The sequence below is a fragment of the Rhinolophus sinicus genome, linkage group LG11, assembly GCF_036562045.2.
Source record: "Rhinolophus sinicus isolate RSC01 linkage group LG11, ASM3656204v1, whole genome shotgun sequence".
Classification (NCBI taxonomy): Eukaryota; Metazoa; Chordata; class Mammalia; order Chiroptera; family Rhinolophidae; genus Rhinolophus; species Rhinolophus sinicus.
This window is the reverse complement of record NC_133760.1, coordinates 29,762,025-29,774,092: the sequence shown is the minus strand read 5'-3', so window position 1 is coordinate 29,774,092 and position 12,068 is coordinate 29,762,025. Positions and strand designations below refer to the sequence as shown.

Below are 12,068 nucleotides of genomic sequence, written 5' to 3'. Positions count from 1 at the left end.
TCCTCCCCCCTTGCCACTTGCACAGTTGATGTACTCTTAGTTACAAAGCACTGGACTGCTGCTGCCTTCAGTCAATCCGTTTAGCCGAAGGCCTCTGATTTGTTCACATTTACTACAACACATACAGAGGACTGGAGGATTTTTTTTTTTTTTTTTTTTTGCTATTGATCTGGTGCTTTAAGAGGGGAAAAAATCTCCTTGGCTGTCTAAACACTATTGATCCCTGCTTGGGAGTCGCAGCAGAAGTGTAGAAAGGGCGTGGATGAATTGAAATTTCATTTCCGACAACTTGTTCCTGTTATTTTTACCCTTTTGGACGGGGAGAAACACGTTGCTGCGGCTTCAGTCAATGTGGTCGATAGCTCCACTGAGAAACTCAACAAGGCTTCTGCCAGAGGTTTGGCAATGAGACATGATGTTGGATTTAGAGTATATGAAACTGAAGGATGCCGGTGAAAAGCATGAGGTCTTCACACCAACAGAGGCAGAGCAAATGGCTTTGGGCTCGCTGTGACCTACTGGAGGTGTGGTTTTGGAGAAAAGAAGGATTACCGAGATTAGTAACACTCCCGTTTGAAAGGCCCTGAGTGGTCACGCAAGAAGCTGCATGGGGCTAGAGGGTCCCTGCTTCTGACTCTTGGCTGGCTTCTTATACCAACCAAAGGGGAGATCCTCTCTAGCCAAAGCTAAATTTCAGGCCTCATAGAAGAGCATTATATTGAGCTATGCAGGAAGTTGCTTATGACTGTCCGGAAAGGACCAATGCAGAAATGAGCTGCAGGCCCTCAGGGAACTAGTGGACGACACTGGAAGTGCAGGGGTGCACACCTGCAGCCAGTGGCCTCAGGAAGCGCTCCCGCCCCTAAACACGCTGAGTAGATGTGGGTTGGTGCCAACTGCACCAGCTTTGTTCTCACTTTTATTAGATGCTCAAAGAATACAGGAGAGAACCAGGCTCCTTCTTCCTAATGACAACATCTGGCATTCATGTAGCCATGTACCTTTGATCCTTAAGGATCCCAAAGCACTTTACAACCTGCTGTCTTGCTAATGGCCAGAGCCACGATCTCACGGTGAATGTGGCCAAATATTCCTCATTCTGGTTCCCTCCTCTCCATTTTGCGGTGTACAGAGCAGTTCTCCCTTCTGGAAGGAAGCACTCCCGTTTGGATCCCACACACTCCTTTCGTGTATCATTTTTTACAAAGTTTATTCAGTTTACCCCCAACCCCCATTTTGTTAACTAAAGTACTTCATAACCATTCTTAATAAACAGTACTTCATTTACATTTCCAATTATTATATAGGCCCATTTCTGCCCCATCCCCATTCCTCCCATTTGAGAGAAAAATGGAAATGTTCCTCTCCCCGGGGAGCCAAGAATCTGCATTGCGGATGAGGTTGCAAATTCAGACACAATAAACAGAATTAAGAAAAACTGAGCTGGCATTTGACAGAAATTGTAAAATGACACTCAGAAATGTTGCTCTTGTGGAAATTACTGATATTAAAATATAAATCAGTGTCTTGTGTTTCCCGTAGCACCAGGGGCTCTATTAGGTTATGCAGTTTGATTGCTGAGCTGAACCTAAGAGACGTGGCAGTTCAGTGCTGAAGTTTTCCTAAAGTATTTAACCCCTCGCCTGCTGGAGAGCAGGCACCAAGGCAAATGCCAGTTGACATCGCCTCCGAAAGGCCTTGACTCTTTCAATGAACCCTTTGAAACCTGAGGAAAGATGGAAGGGGCTAACAGGGAGAAAAGGAAAAGGCATTTGGAAATTCCTCTTTCTCAAAACAAGAGTCCTGTTGCATAGAAAGAAGGCAGCCAAGGGCAACTCAAGGAGCAAGTTCTATGATTTTTTAATTAATTATAATGGAGAAAATAGTAACTATCTAGTGGATAAACTCAGTAGACACCAGCATAACTAAGTGATTAAGGTTAATATCACCAGTAATAAGACATTGACATTATGGAAGATGCTAACAGTGGGGAAACTGAAGAAAGGGTATATAGGAACTCTCTGTACTATTTTTGCAACTTTTCTGGAATTTTTAAATTATTTCAGAATGATCTGTATGTTCCTGTTCTTTCACAAGAATAGACTACTGCTTCCTTTGTGGGGAGACAAAGCAAATCATAAATAACCATAACAATGGAAGATTGTGTTGTGCTAAAAGCATAGATATAAAGCATTGTAGGAGTGTGAGGGGTTACCTATTAGCTGGCAAGACTGCTGTGAGGAGTAACCATGTTATTTTACAATAGTGCCTGACATATAGTAACTGCCATATAAGTTTTCTGGAAATTAATTATATCATTCCATAACTCTGGAAATTAAAACTGGAGAGAAAAGAACAGAAATGGCAATTGAGTTGAGACTTGAAGGTATGTGATTATTGAGCAGACAAACAGAAGATACATCATTTAAAAAAGAAAGACATGGAGAGTTTTCACCATGTCAGTAGATCATAATGGCAACCAAGATTAGACTGGGTGTGTACTTCAAAAGAGGACATTTTACTGAATAGCACTGGTGGTGGCAGTAGAAAAACTGAGTAGGAACACTGAGTATGTCGCTCTCTTCTCCACTCCATATATCAAGTGGCGAAAGAGGAAAGCAAAGAGCTGATGTAACAAGAGAAAACCAAGTCAAGTCAAGGAAGGGAAGGAGCATTTGAGAGAAATGTCTGTGGGGTCAAAGAGTTGGTCCACAATGAAACAGGGGTTCCAAAATGGATAGTAAAAGCAGCTGGCGGAGGTTCTAGAAATGGGGAGCGACTTGTAGAGAGGTCTCTCTGAGAGGAACATAATTAAGGGTACTTTGTCCATTTGCATTAGATACCGTACAACTTCATGAAATACAAAAAAAATGCAAACTAACTGTGACTTAAGATAGAAAAGCCTCTCTCTGTCCAGGGCTGGCGTGGTGGTTTCATTCCATCAGGGACCTAGGTTCTTCCGTCTCTATGAGCATCTCCTCATGTTCCAAATGGTTGCGGGAGCACTAGTCAGTAAGTCAATCAGGAAGGAGGAAGAAACAAAGAGCTGTGCACTACTTCTCTTCAAGTAGTGGAAGTTCCCACAATATTTTCTCTTACATATCAATGGCCAAAACCTACACATGGAACCACACCTAGCCACAAGAGAGGTTGGGATCAGTAGTCTTTTAGACGAGTACGTGAGCACCTCAATAAAATTAAGTTTCTATTACTAAGGAAGATAAAGAATATGGGTATTAAAACAGGCAACTGACAGCCTCTGTGAAAAGTACCCAAGGAGACAGCCATGAAGACCAATTTTCACTTGAAGCAGTGAGTGATAAATCCTGGAACTCCTTCTCTTGTTCCTCCTGGACCCTCATTTTTCTACCATCCCAAAGTTCTTCTGCAAAGATCCAACTAGCCCTACTTCTTCTTCAGAAGAGCCTCAGCCCTGGGGTTGGACTATGACCCAGTCAGTGACCTTGGTGTCAGGTTCCTATTCACCAAATTATGGTGCAGAATCCCCAGACCCTGGTAAAACCATCTCCAGCATCATCTCCTCCTACCATCTTCCCCCAGTGGATATGCCCTATATGATCAGGGATTTTCTCTTGTAGAACTGGGTTTGCATTCAAAGAGATGAACTCTTCATGCCAGGCTTCTGTACACTATGGTTCCATCCATGCATTTTGGATAGAAATAATTTATTGAGCAAGGAGCACCCCTGTTCATTCACGGTGCTCACATATTTTTGAAAATAGAGGAAACATTGAACATCCTCTCATCATTTCAATTATTAAGAGCCCTAGAATTCCTCAGACTCTTTTCGATGGTAGCTGGTGGAACACTGGAGAAAAAATCTGAAACCCAGTGAGAGTAAAGGAAAGACTTACAACTGAGTGTAGGTAAATGTGTTTGTTAGTTTTGATTAACCCCCAAGGATAGCTTTAACTTTTAATTGAATGGCATCTCTTTTCCGTGAAAACCAAGAAAAAATGTTTTAGATAAGAAAAATGGATCCTTGATATTCTTCCATCCAGGTCATGAAGAAAAAGGAATAGACAGTGTTGCTCTAAGGCTCGTAGTCCATCCATACACCCAGGCAGTTACCAGTTCTTTGGGGAGAGAGCCAGCATCAGCAGTCTGTGATTATGGCTTTTGTGTAACCTAACGTGGGTCGATGGTGCGTGATGACTATCATGTCCTTCCCATCCTGGCCGCTCAACCTGTGTTTCATTGAACTTTTTTACTTGTACCCTTTTTTCGTCCTCACCCCAAAACTAAACAAAGACTACCTGAGTTAAGAAAGAGGAAGCAGAGGGGAATTTGAGCATAAGCAAGAGAATTAGACCTTGAGATCAAAGAGGTGGACGCAAGTGAGGAACACAGTAGGACCCCTAATAGGTTTAGCAATATACGGGCAAAAGAGATTTTTGATCAATACCAGGAATGGGAAGCAGGAAAGTGAGCAAAATCTTAGGACCCTATTCCCTTCTTCTTAACACATTTCTAGGCAAAACATAGAATGATGGTAGGGAAGGTGTAAGAAAAGAGGGCCTGGAACCAATCTCATGTGTGTGTCTCTCTCTTAATGCATTAGAAGCATCCTCAGAGGATGAAAGAGGACCAGCAGACCGAAAGCCCACAGTATGAGGAAGACACAGTAGCAGCCTAATGCACAGGATACAGACACCTCAGCACACCGCCACTGGGAGAGCTGCCCATGTGCATGGTCCAGAAGCTTTCCCTGAGGACTGGATACAACCTAGGACCCGGAACTTAGGCACACTCTAGAAAATGCTTAAGAGAGGAAATCATGAACTGATTTATTTTTACCCTAAAAACGATGGAGCTTTCTCAGAAATAACAAATTCTATTTTCTGCCATTTGGTGGAAATGGGGCTCAAGAAAGAGGTTGAGCAATAGAAAAATAGTTACTTTTTCTTGGCACACCTGAGTTCATACCTGCTACACTAGTCACTATGTGAGACGCAGTGTCAGTGTTTCTTGGGAATCTGTAAGGTGCTGAGTGTAGACTGAGGCCAACTCAGGAGGCACAAAACATCACTTGGCACTCTGACCAATTCTTGTTTTCACCACAATTGTTTTGTGTTGTTGTTGTTTTTTTCTAGGCACAGCTGTCACCAAGGGAAGGCCTGCTGGAAAAGCAGGCAGCAGAATTTTTGAATACAAGAAAGCAGTTCCCTGGGGAGATGTAGTAGAATCAGAGATGCTGGTAGAAGAGACGGGGCATAAAAAAGTGAAGGTCTCAACAAAGACGCAGGAGACAGCAGCACAGAAGACGTAGAATAAGGGTTTGAGAAGAGAGAAAACATCCAAGTCCTGGGCCCAGAGATCAATATCCACGGATCAGGTAGGGAACCCCTCCCTCTGTGATGAGTTATCTCCTTTACAAAATATTTGTCCAGCCACACTCCTCAGAGAACGTTGTAAAGGTTCACGTGATCATTTTATAAAGCATTTGAGGCTCCCTCAAAGCACGCTTCCTGATCCATCTGGCAAACATTACTGTCAAATGCTTTGAAAATTTATCATATAACCCTTCCATTTTTTTCATCATAAGCACTTCCAAATTTCCCACTGCTGTTGTTAGTGACTCACAGGATTCCCATGTCTCTTTCATGGAACACAATTCAGCTCTCTCTTTTTCCTCTGACTTATTTTACTTCTCAAAGTCCAATATATTTTCATGCAAATACGAGAGCCTGTACCATCTATTTTTCCTTCCAAATGCCTTTGGCCCTTGCACCTATAGCTGTGTAACTCCATAGTAGATGAAACAATGACAGTCTGGACTTTTTTCTGTTTTTAGGACAAGATTTCATTTCATCTAAGAATCATCACCTAACTATCCAATAGGTCTGCCTGGAGAAGAATATTATTCTCAAGGATATATTTGTTCTATTCCAGCTTTTGTTTGATGCTTGTGCTAAGGTCATGGTTCCTACTAAAGAAAGATATCTGTCAAAGTAGAACATTGAATAAGAAAACCTTAGAGCTAGGAAAAACTTAATGGTCATTTAATACAGTCCCCAGTTTAGAGGCAGAGGTGAGAGATCAGTGCCCTTCCAAAAGCTACTTTTTGAATTAGGAGCTAAACCAGGTTTAGAAGCTTGGCAGCATGGAACCCTGTTTAGTGTTCTTTTATGCCACACTGTTTTTAATCTTTTCATTTGCCTAGTGCTGTATATTAAATGTTTGTGCCCCCTCCCCCAAAATTCATATGTTGAAATCTTACCCCCCAAAGTGATGGTATTAGGAGGTGGGACCTGTGGGAGGTGATTAGGTCGTGAGGGTGGAGCCCTCATGAATGAGATTAGTGCCCTCCTAAAAGAGACCTCAGAGAGCTCTCTTGCCCCTTGCAGCATGTGAAGTTAGAGCAAAATAAAAAACGGCCGTCTCAGAAGTGGGTCTTCCCCAGACACCTAATCTGCAGTGACTTGATCTTGGACTTCTGAGCCTCCAGAACTATGAGAAAGAAATTGTTGTTGTTTATAAGCTACCCCATCTGTGAGACTTTGTTATAGCAGCCCGACCAGCTACGACACCTAATGTGGAAGTCATTCGTGATGTTCACCAATATTTCCTTTGGAAAATAAAGGAAGAAGTTAGGCATGGCCATGTGACTTGTTTTGGCCAATGAAATGTGAGTAGAAGTAAAGTGTGTCCCTTCCACTTTAAGAAACTGTGGTTTCTTATGCTTCACCAAGACCCCTTTCTGCTGCCATCACAACAGGCAACATACTAGATGATAAAGGTGGGGACAGTGGAGAGCAGAACCCCAAGCTGATGCCTAAAGGACATGTAGCATGAGTGAAAAATAAACCTTTAGGGTTTTAAGCCACTGAGATTTGGGGGTTGTTTGTTACTGCAGCATCACTTAGCCGCTCCCTGCTGGGTAAGCCTGAGCTACATCACCATTCCCATGATGCATCTCTGTACATGAAGACTTAAGAGGATAGACAATGCTGCATATTAGAATACAACCCCATAAAACATTCCAAATTCCATGTCTCACCAGCATTCTTTCTTCCTCTTGGCTTATATTAGGGGTAGGAGATGTGGTTCATTACAAAGAATGAGTATTTTGATAGCTTCTCATTCTTGGAACTATTCTGCAGGTAAGTGTCTGGTGGAAATTTCTTCTAGTCTTAGAGGTAAAAACATCATGAATTAGATTATTAAGATCACTGCATTATGACTTCAAATGCATCATCCTATACTTACACACATACATGTGCAAAAATATTTGGCTTTCTTTGAGGCTTTTTGTCTAGATACTTCTCAGTACTTTATATGTTACCTAACTTTACAAGCACCAACAATATGGTAACTTGATGCTTGAAAAAAATCACATTGTCAGATATTTCCACATAATAGTTATAAATTAGTGGAAGGCCCTTGTGCAACAGTAAGGGAGCCTGTGTGACCTTAGGTAAATTACTTAGCTTCTCTGGGCTTCAGTTTCCTCCTCTATAAAATGAAAATAGTAATAGTGTCTACCTCCCAGGGTTATCATGAGAATGAAGTTGGGTTGTGCCCATCCCATCAGGTTTATAATTAGTACATAATGTTAACTATACTGGAGCCATAGGATACTTAGAAATCTAAAAAGTAAGATCGTTTCAGACCTTTTGCTTTCAAAGAAGGATGAATTCAGAAACTATTTAGCAGTGTTTTTTTGGAAAAGATGTAAAACCATGGTTGCCTTCCTGGTGAAGGTTTCAACACACTTTTTGAAAACACAAACAGATGGGTAGGCGGGTAGGTAGGTATCGTTAACAGTTCAGGATTTTTTTTTCTGAACTCCCTGCTGAGAACACACCTCCAGATGGGAAAATCTCTAAAGGGCTGAACTCATTTACACTTTTTCCATCTTACATTTTTATACTTTTCCAGGTTTATAACAAAGTTCAGAAAATGCTAAAGCTTAAAGGAGAATTGAGAGGTGCCAAGGAAATGAAAGATGAGGTAAGGCCCCTATCTCCTCTACGTACATGGAGTTGAACCTTTGTTACAAGGGGCTTCTTTTCACGTTTCATGGTTCAAAATTCTTTCATTAAGCATCCCAAAATGCCACAGACAGAGGTGGGCAGCAGGGCATAACATTTAAGAGCCTAGACTTGAGCTCAGTGGGTCTGAATCCATATCTAATAGCAGTATGATGTTAGGTATGTCACATACTCTCTCTGAGCTTCCTTTGCCTTACCTAGAAAATATGAATAATGAGCATGCATTTCAAAGACTGGCTGTGAGGATTAAGTACAATATTACATGTAAAACACTAGTGCTTGGGATACTTAATAAATATTAACTATTGTTGCCAACATTCTCTCTTTACCTGGAATAATATGGAAGTGGAATGTTCTAATTAGTCTAATAATTTGGTCCAGCTCTGTGTATGTATTCCCTGACTTGTTCCAGAAAGGATTTAAGAGTGATGTTTTGGTTAGTGTAGGGTTGTGCACGTGACATACGCTTTTTCACAGACCTTCTACCAAGAGGTAAGCAGCTTCTATAGGGGTATTTCAGCTCCTTTCCTGCTAGATTACAGGAGGAAACTATACAGGATTTACTGCAAGTTCTGCAGGGAACAAGGATCTAGCATGGATTTTCTAGAATGACATTCCTTCATTCAACTGATATTGTGAGAGCACCTTCAATGTGTCATACATTGTTGTAGGCGCTGGGGATAAAGCAGTGAACAAAATAGACAAAGATCCTTGTTCTTGTGGAGCTTACATTCTAGTAAAATAATTTCTCCAAGGACATATTGGAGAAAAGTGTGTAGCCACTGTCCAAGTGTCAATAAAAATTGGCCCGTATCCCATAGGTGGCTGACCTCTGCCATATGCCTTGTGTATCCTAAACCATATACTTTATACAGTGTGCCGATTCTTAAAAGAATTTAGAACACAATAAAATATACTCAATCTTCACTTTATAAACATAACTGACCCCAAAATTTTGGCTCGCAGGCAAAACCTTATATAAGTGCCCATTAATTCCCATCATAAGTAATCAATCAAAAACTGCAATGTTCCTGTAGATAGAAAAGTAAACTTAGGAATCAATTTAGCAATATCAATAACAGTGTTTGAAATTACTGCAGATAACTATAAAGTCTATTATTACACAAGTGAAATGTAAAAAATCGTGAAGCAATGTTAACTTTTAAGGTTGCATGCTTCTTAAAACATGACTCTCACTATAAACTTCTCACGTGTTGAATGGTAGCAGTGGTTAAAGTGGCTTTTCATAGTTTGTTGAAGATTTGTCCTTATCCTCAGACAAAGAAGATAATTTCCCAAAGATGATGACTTTTATGATGTTGTTGGTTGACCCCAAAATTACTCTGGAAACTGCCACCTAAGCTTTCTTGTTCAAATGCCAAATGCCAGGGAATGCTGCCATCTTGAACCTTTGTAATGCTCTTGGGATCTGAGAGTGCTACTCAGTTACAGGCTTCAGTTTATCATCAGCATCCCCCCAAGAGAGCATGAGACTACAGTCAATAATTTGAAGCCTAGAGCACAGTTTCTTCCGATCCTGTGAAATATGTGTTCGAGAAGGCATGCTCTTTGAAAAAAGATCCATTTAATCAATACAGAAAATTTGCTTCAGTAAATAACCTATTTTCCAATAACCAGCATGAGTATGGTAGCAACTGCAGTATCAGCACTCACCGTTTTGCCTGTGGTTAGTGGCTGCTGCTGATGTCACATGCCTGCAAGCAGAATGAACAAGTTCCAACCTCATTATAAGCAAAACTGGGTATCTAAGAGCGTGGTTTATGTAAGTGAAAACTCACCTAGCATCGAAGGCTTGTGATTTCAGCCATCGTTAATGACTTCAGATCTAGGACAGGATCAGATGGTGCCTGAGGGTCAGCATGATGACTCTCAGTTCATCTCATGCCCTAATACTGGTTATAGAGCTTTGATGGATGAAATGTCAGATTAAATCAATGCCTACTATATAATGATACTCAAAAGGCATCTGCCTGGAACATAGCCTTCATAAAACAGATAGGATTGGAAATAGTGTACTGTGACCTCTGTACAAGATATTAGCAAGAAATTAGGTTTACTGGAACCTCAGAAATACTTGCCTTTCTGGAGTTCTGAGGTGAACACAGCAGCCTCTTCTTACAACTTCCTACAGTAAAAAATAATATGGGATTGAAGGAAATCATTTTATTGCTCTCCCAGCATTTCCACTCCCGTTCTCATGAATAAAAACCCATGTATGATTTGGCCTTAGGAGTGAATGGTTAGATTTTTATTTCAAAAGCAAATTTTATTTGACATCCAGCAGAACACATTTGTTATTCAACTGGTTTAGGGAATCCTCAAAGAAAGATTATTTATTCCAAAACTCTTATTTTATGAACGAAGAAATTGCCTCAGAGACTCAGAGTCAATGCTAATATCCAAATTAGATGAGATCACCTACATTAAAGATCTAATTCTGAAGTCCCAGTGGTGCAACAGAATTGGGCTTGCAGGCCTTTGGCTCAGAGGACATCCAAAACTGGTGGGAGAGGGGATTTTTTCATTGTCTTGAAAGAGGAAATTTATCATTTAACTGGGAGAGGCTCAAGTTGTATAGCATTGGTACTTTGTGCCAGGCTCCTCATGGAACACTCTGGTGACAAGGTCCTCACCTTAAGATGCATATATTTGCATCAAGGCAAGAGTGTAGGGCATTCGGCATTTCCATTGAGTAGGCATTGTATTGTCACCTAATCTGCTCATAGATGTCAAAGAAAGTCCTATGGCAAGAGGGGAGGGGATCCCTAGGGTCTCGCTGCCCAGTGAGCTTCCATATCCTATTCCCAGTGTGACGGCCATGACTAAAGGAATTTAAAGCACTGGAATCACACTGTTGTTTCTTGTTGGGTCAGGACTTTGTTTTCTAATTAGGAAACCGTGTACACCACTTTTTTTAGCCACTCTACATCTATTCTCTTAAGAGAGTCCCTGGTAATTGTCTTACTGGTAATTATATGCTTGGGGCAGTTTGTTATTTTTCTGAAAGTGAGGAACAAGGGATAGGAGAAAGAGGAAGAGAGAGAATTTTGAGATAATGAAATCCTTTTAATGACAGAGCCATGCCGTTAACCTAATTAAACTGTAAAGTGGTAAAAAAAAAAAAAAAAAAAATCCAGGTACTAAATGGAAATGAAGAAATAAATCAGCTGAGACAGCAGCTGCACTTCTGGGAAACCTTCTGAATTCCGAATACTATGACATTGCAGTGTCCGATTCTCATGGTTATTCTCTGCCTCCCTCGGTCTTGTGCAGAGATCTCTTAAACTGACCTGTCCAGTAAGGCTTGATTTACAATGTCCATATCCAGCTCCCCTGGGAATGTGTGCTATGTCGCTCACATGTTTAAGAAGCCAGAGCAGTCATTGGGATATAGTGACAGGACACTGGCTCCAAGGTCAGGAAAGCAGAACTCTCCTCATTCTGCTGCTAACCAGCTAGGGGACCTTGTTGCTTGGATCACTTCCCATTTCGCCATACTCATGGCTTCTGTGTGCCTTTGGGCCTGCAACTCTCTTAGAAGAATTGCCATTGGGCTATTGGAGGCACTTCGCTTCTAAGAGCAGAGAGCTGGAAATCCTTGGGACCTTACATCCCATGAGGCTGCCCTTAGCCATTGACTGACTGATGCTCAGTGTGACAGCCCAGCTTTCAATGCTTCTAATCAGGACAGACTCTGAGGTGTAACTTACACTCCAGAGTTCCCTGTGGGATCCGGCTAAAGCTACAGCCCAAAGGACTCTGTCTGCAGTCCTGCCCTTGCTTGGTTTCTTCCCCTTCCCTGTCCTACGTCCCCCACTTCCTTGCTGATTTCTCTTGGGAGTGCTGCTTTAATAGATGCCATGAATCCTCGCCTAAGAGCCTGTTCTGGGTAATCTAACATTAAGACAGGCACCTACCGTAAAAGCACCAGCATCAGTTCCAACAGCTAAAACTTGCAGGTGGTCGTGCTTCCGCAGAAGTGTTATGGAAAGCCTGCACAGTGGTAGGACTAAAGCACTAGACGGGTTTACA

At 41.5% G+C, this 12,068-nt stretch overlaps 1 protein-coding gene across 1 annotated transcript in view; it reads left to right on the top strand.

The window, feature by feature from the left end:
- Nucleotides 1-12,068, top strand: part of PMFBP1 (polyamine modulated factor 1 binding protein 1) — a 119,004-nt gene that overhangs the window by 68,965 nt on the left and 37,971 nt on the right. Inside the window, exons 3-4 of the mRNA XM_074316013.1 lie at nt 5,115-5,356; nt 7,903-7,974. Of these exons, the coding sequence (XP_074172114.1) occupies nt 7,924-7,974 (51 nt within the window). The 5' untranslated portion in view covers nt 5,115-5,356; nt 7,903-7,923. The remainder of the gene's footprint in view (nt 1-5,114; nt 5,357-7,902; nt 7,975-12,068) is intronic.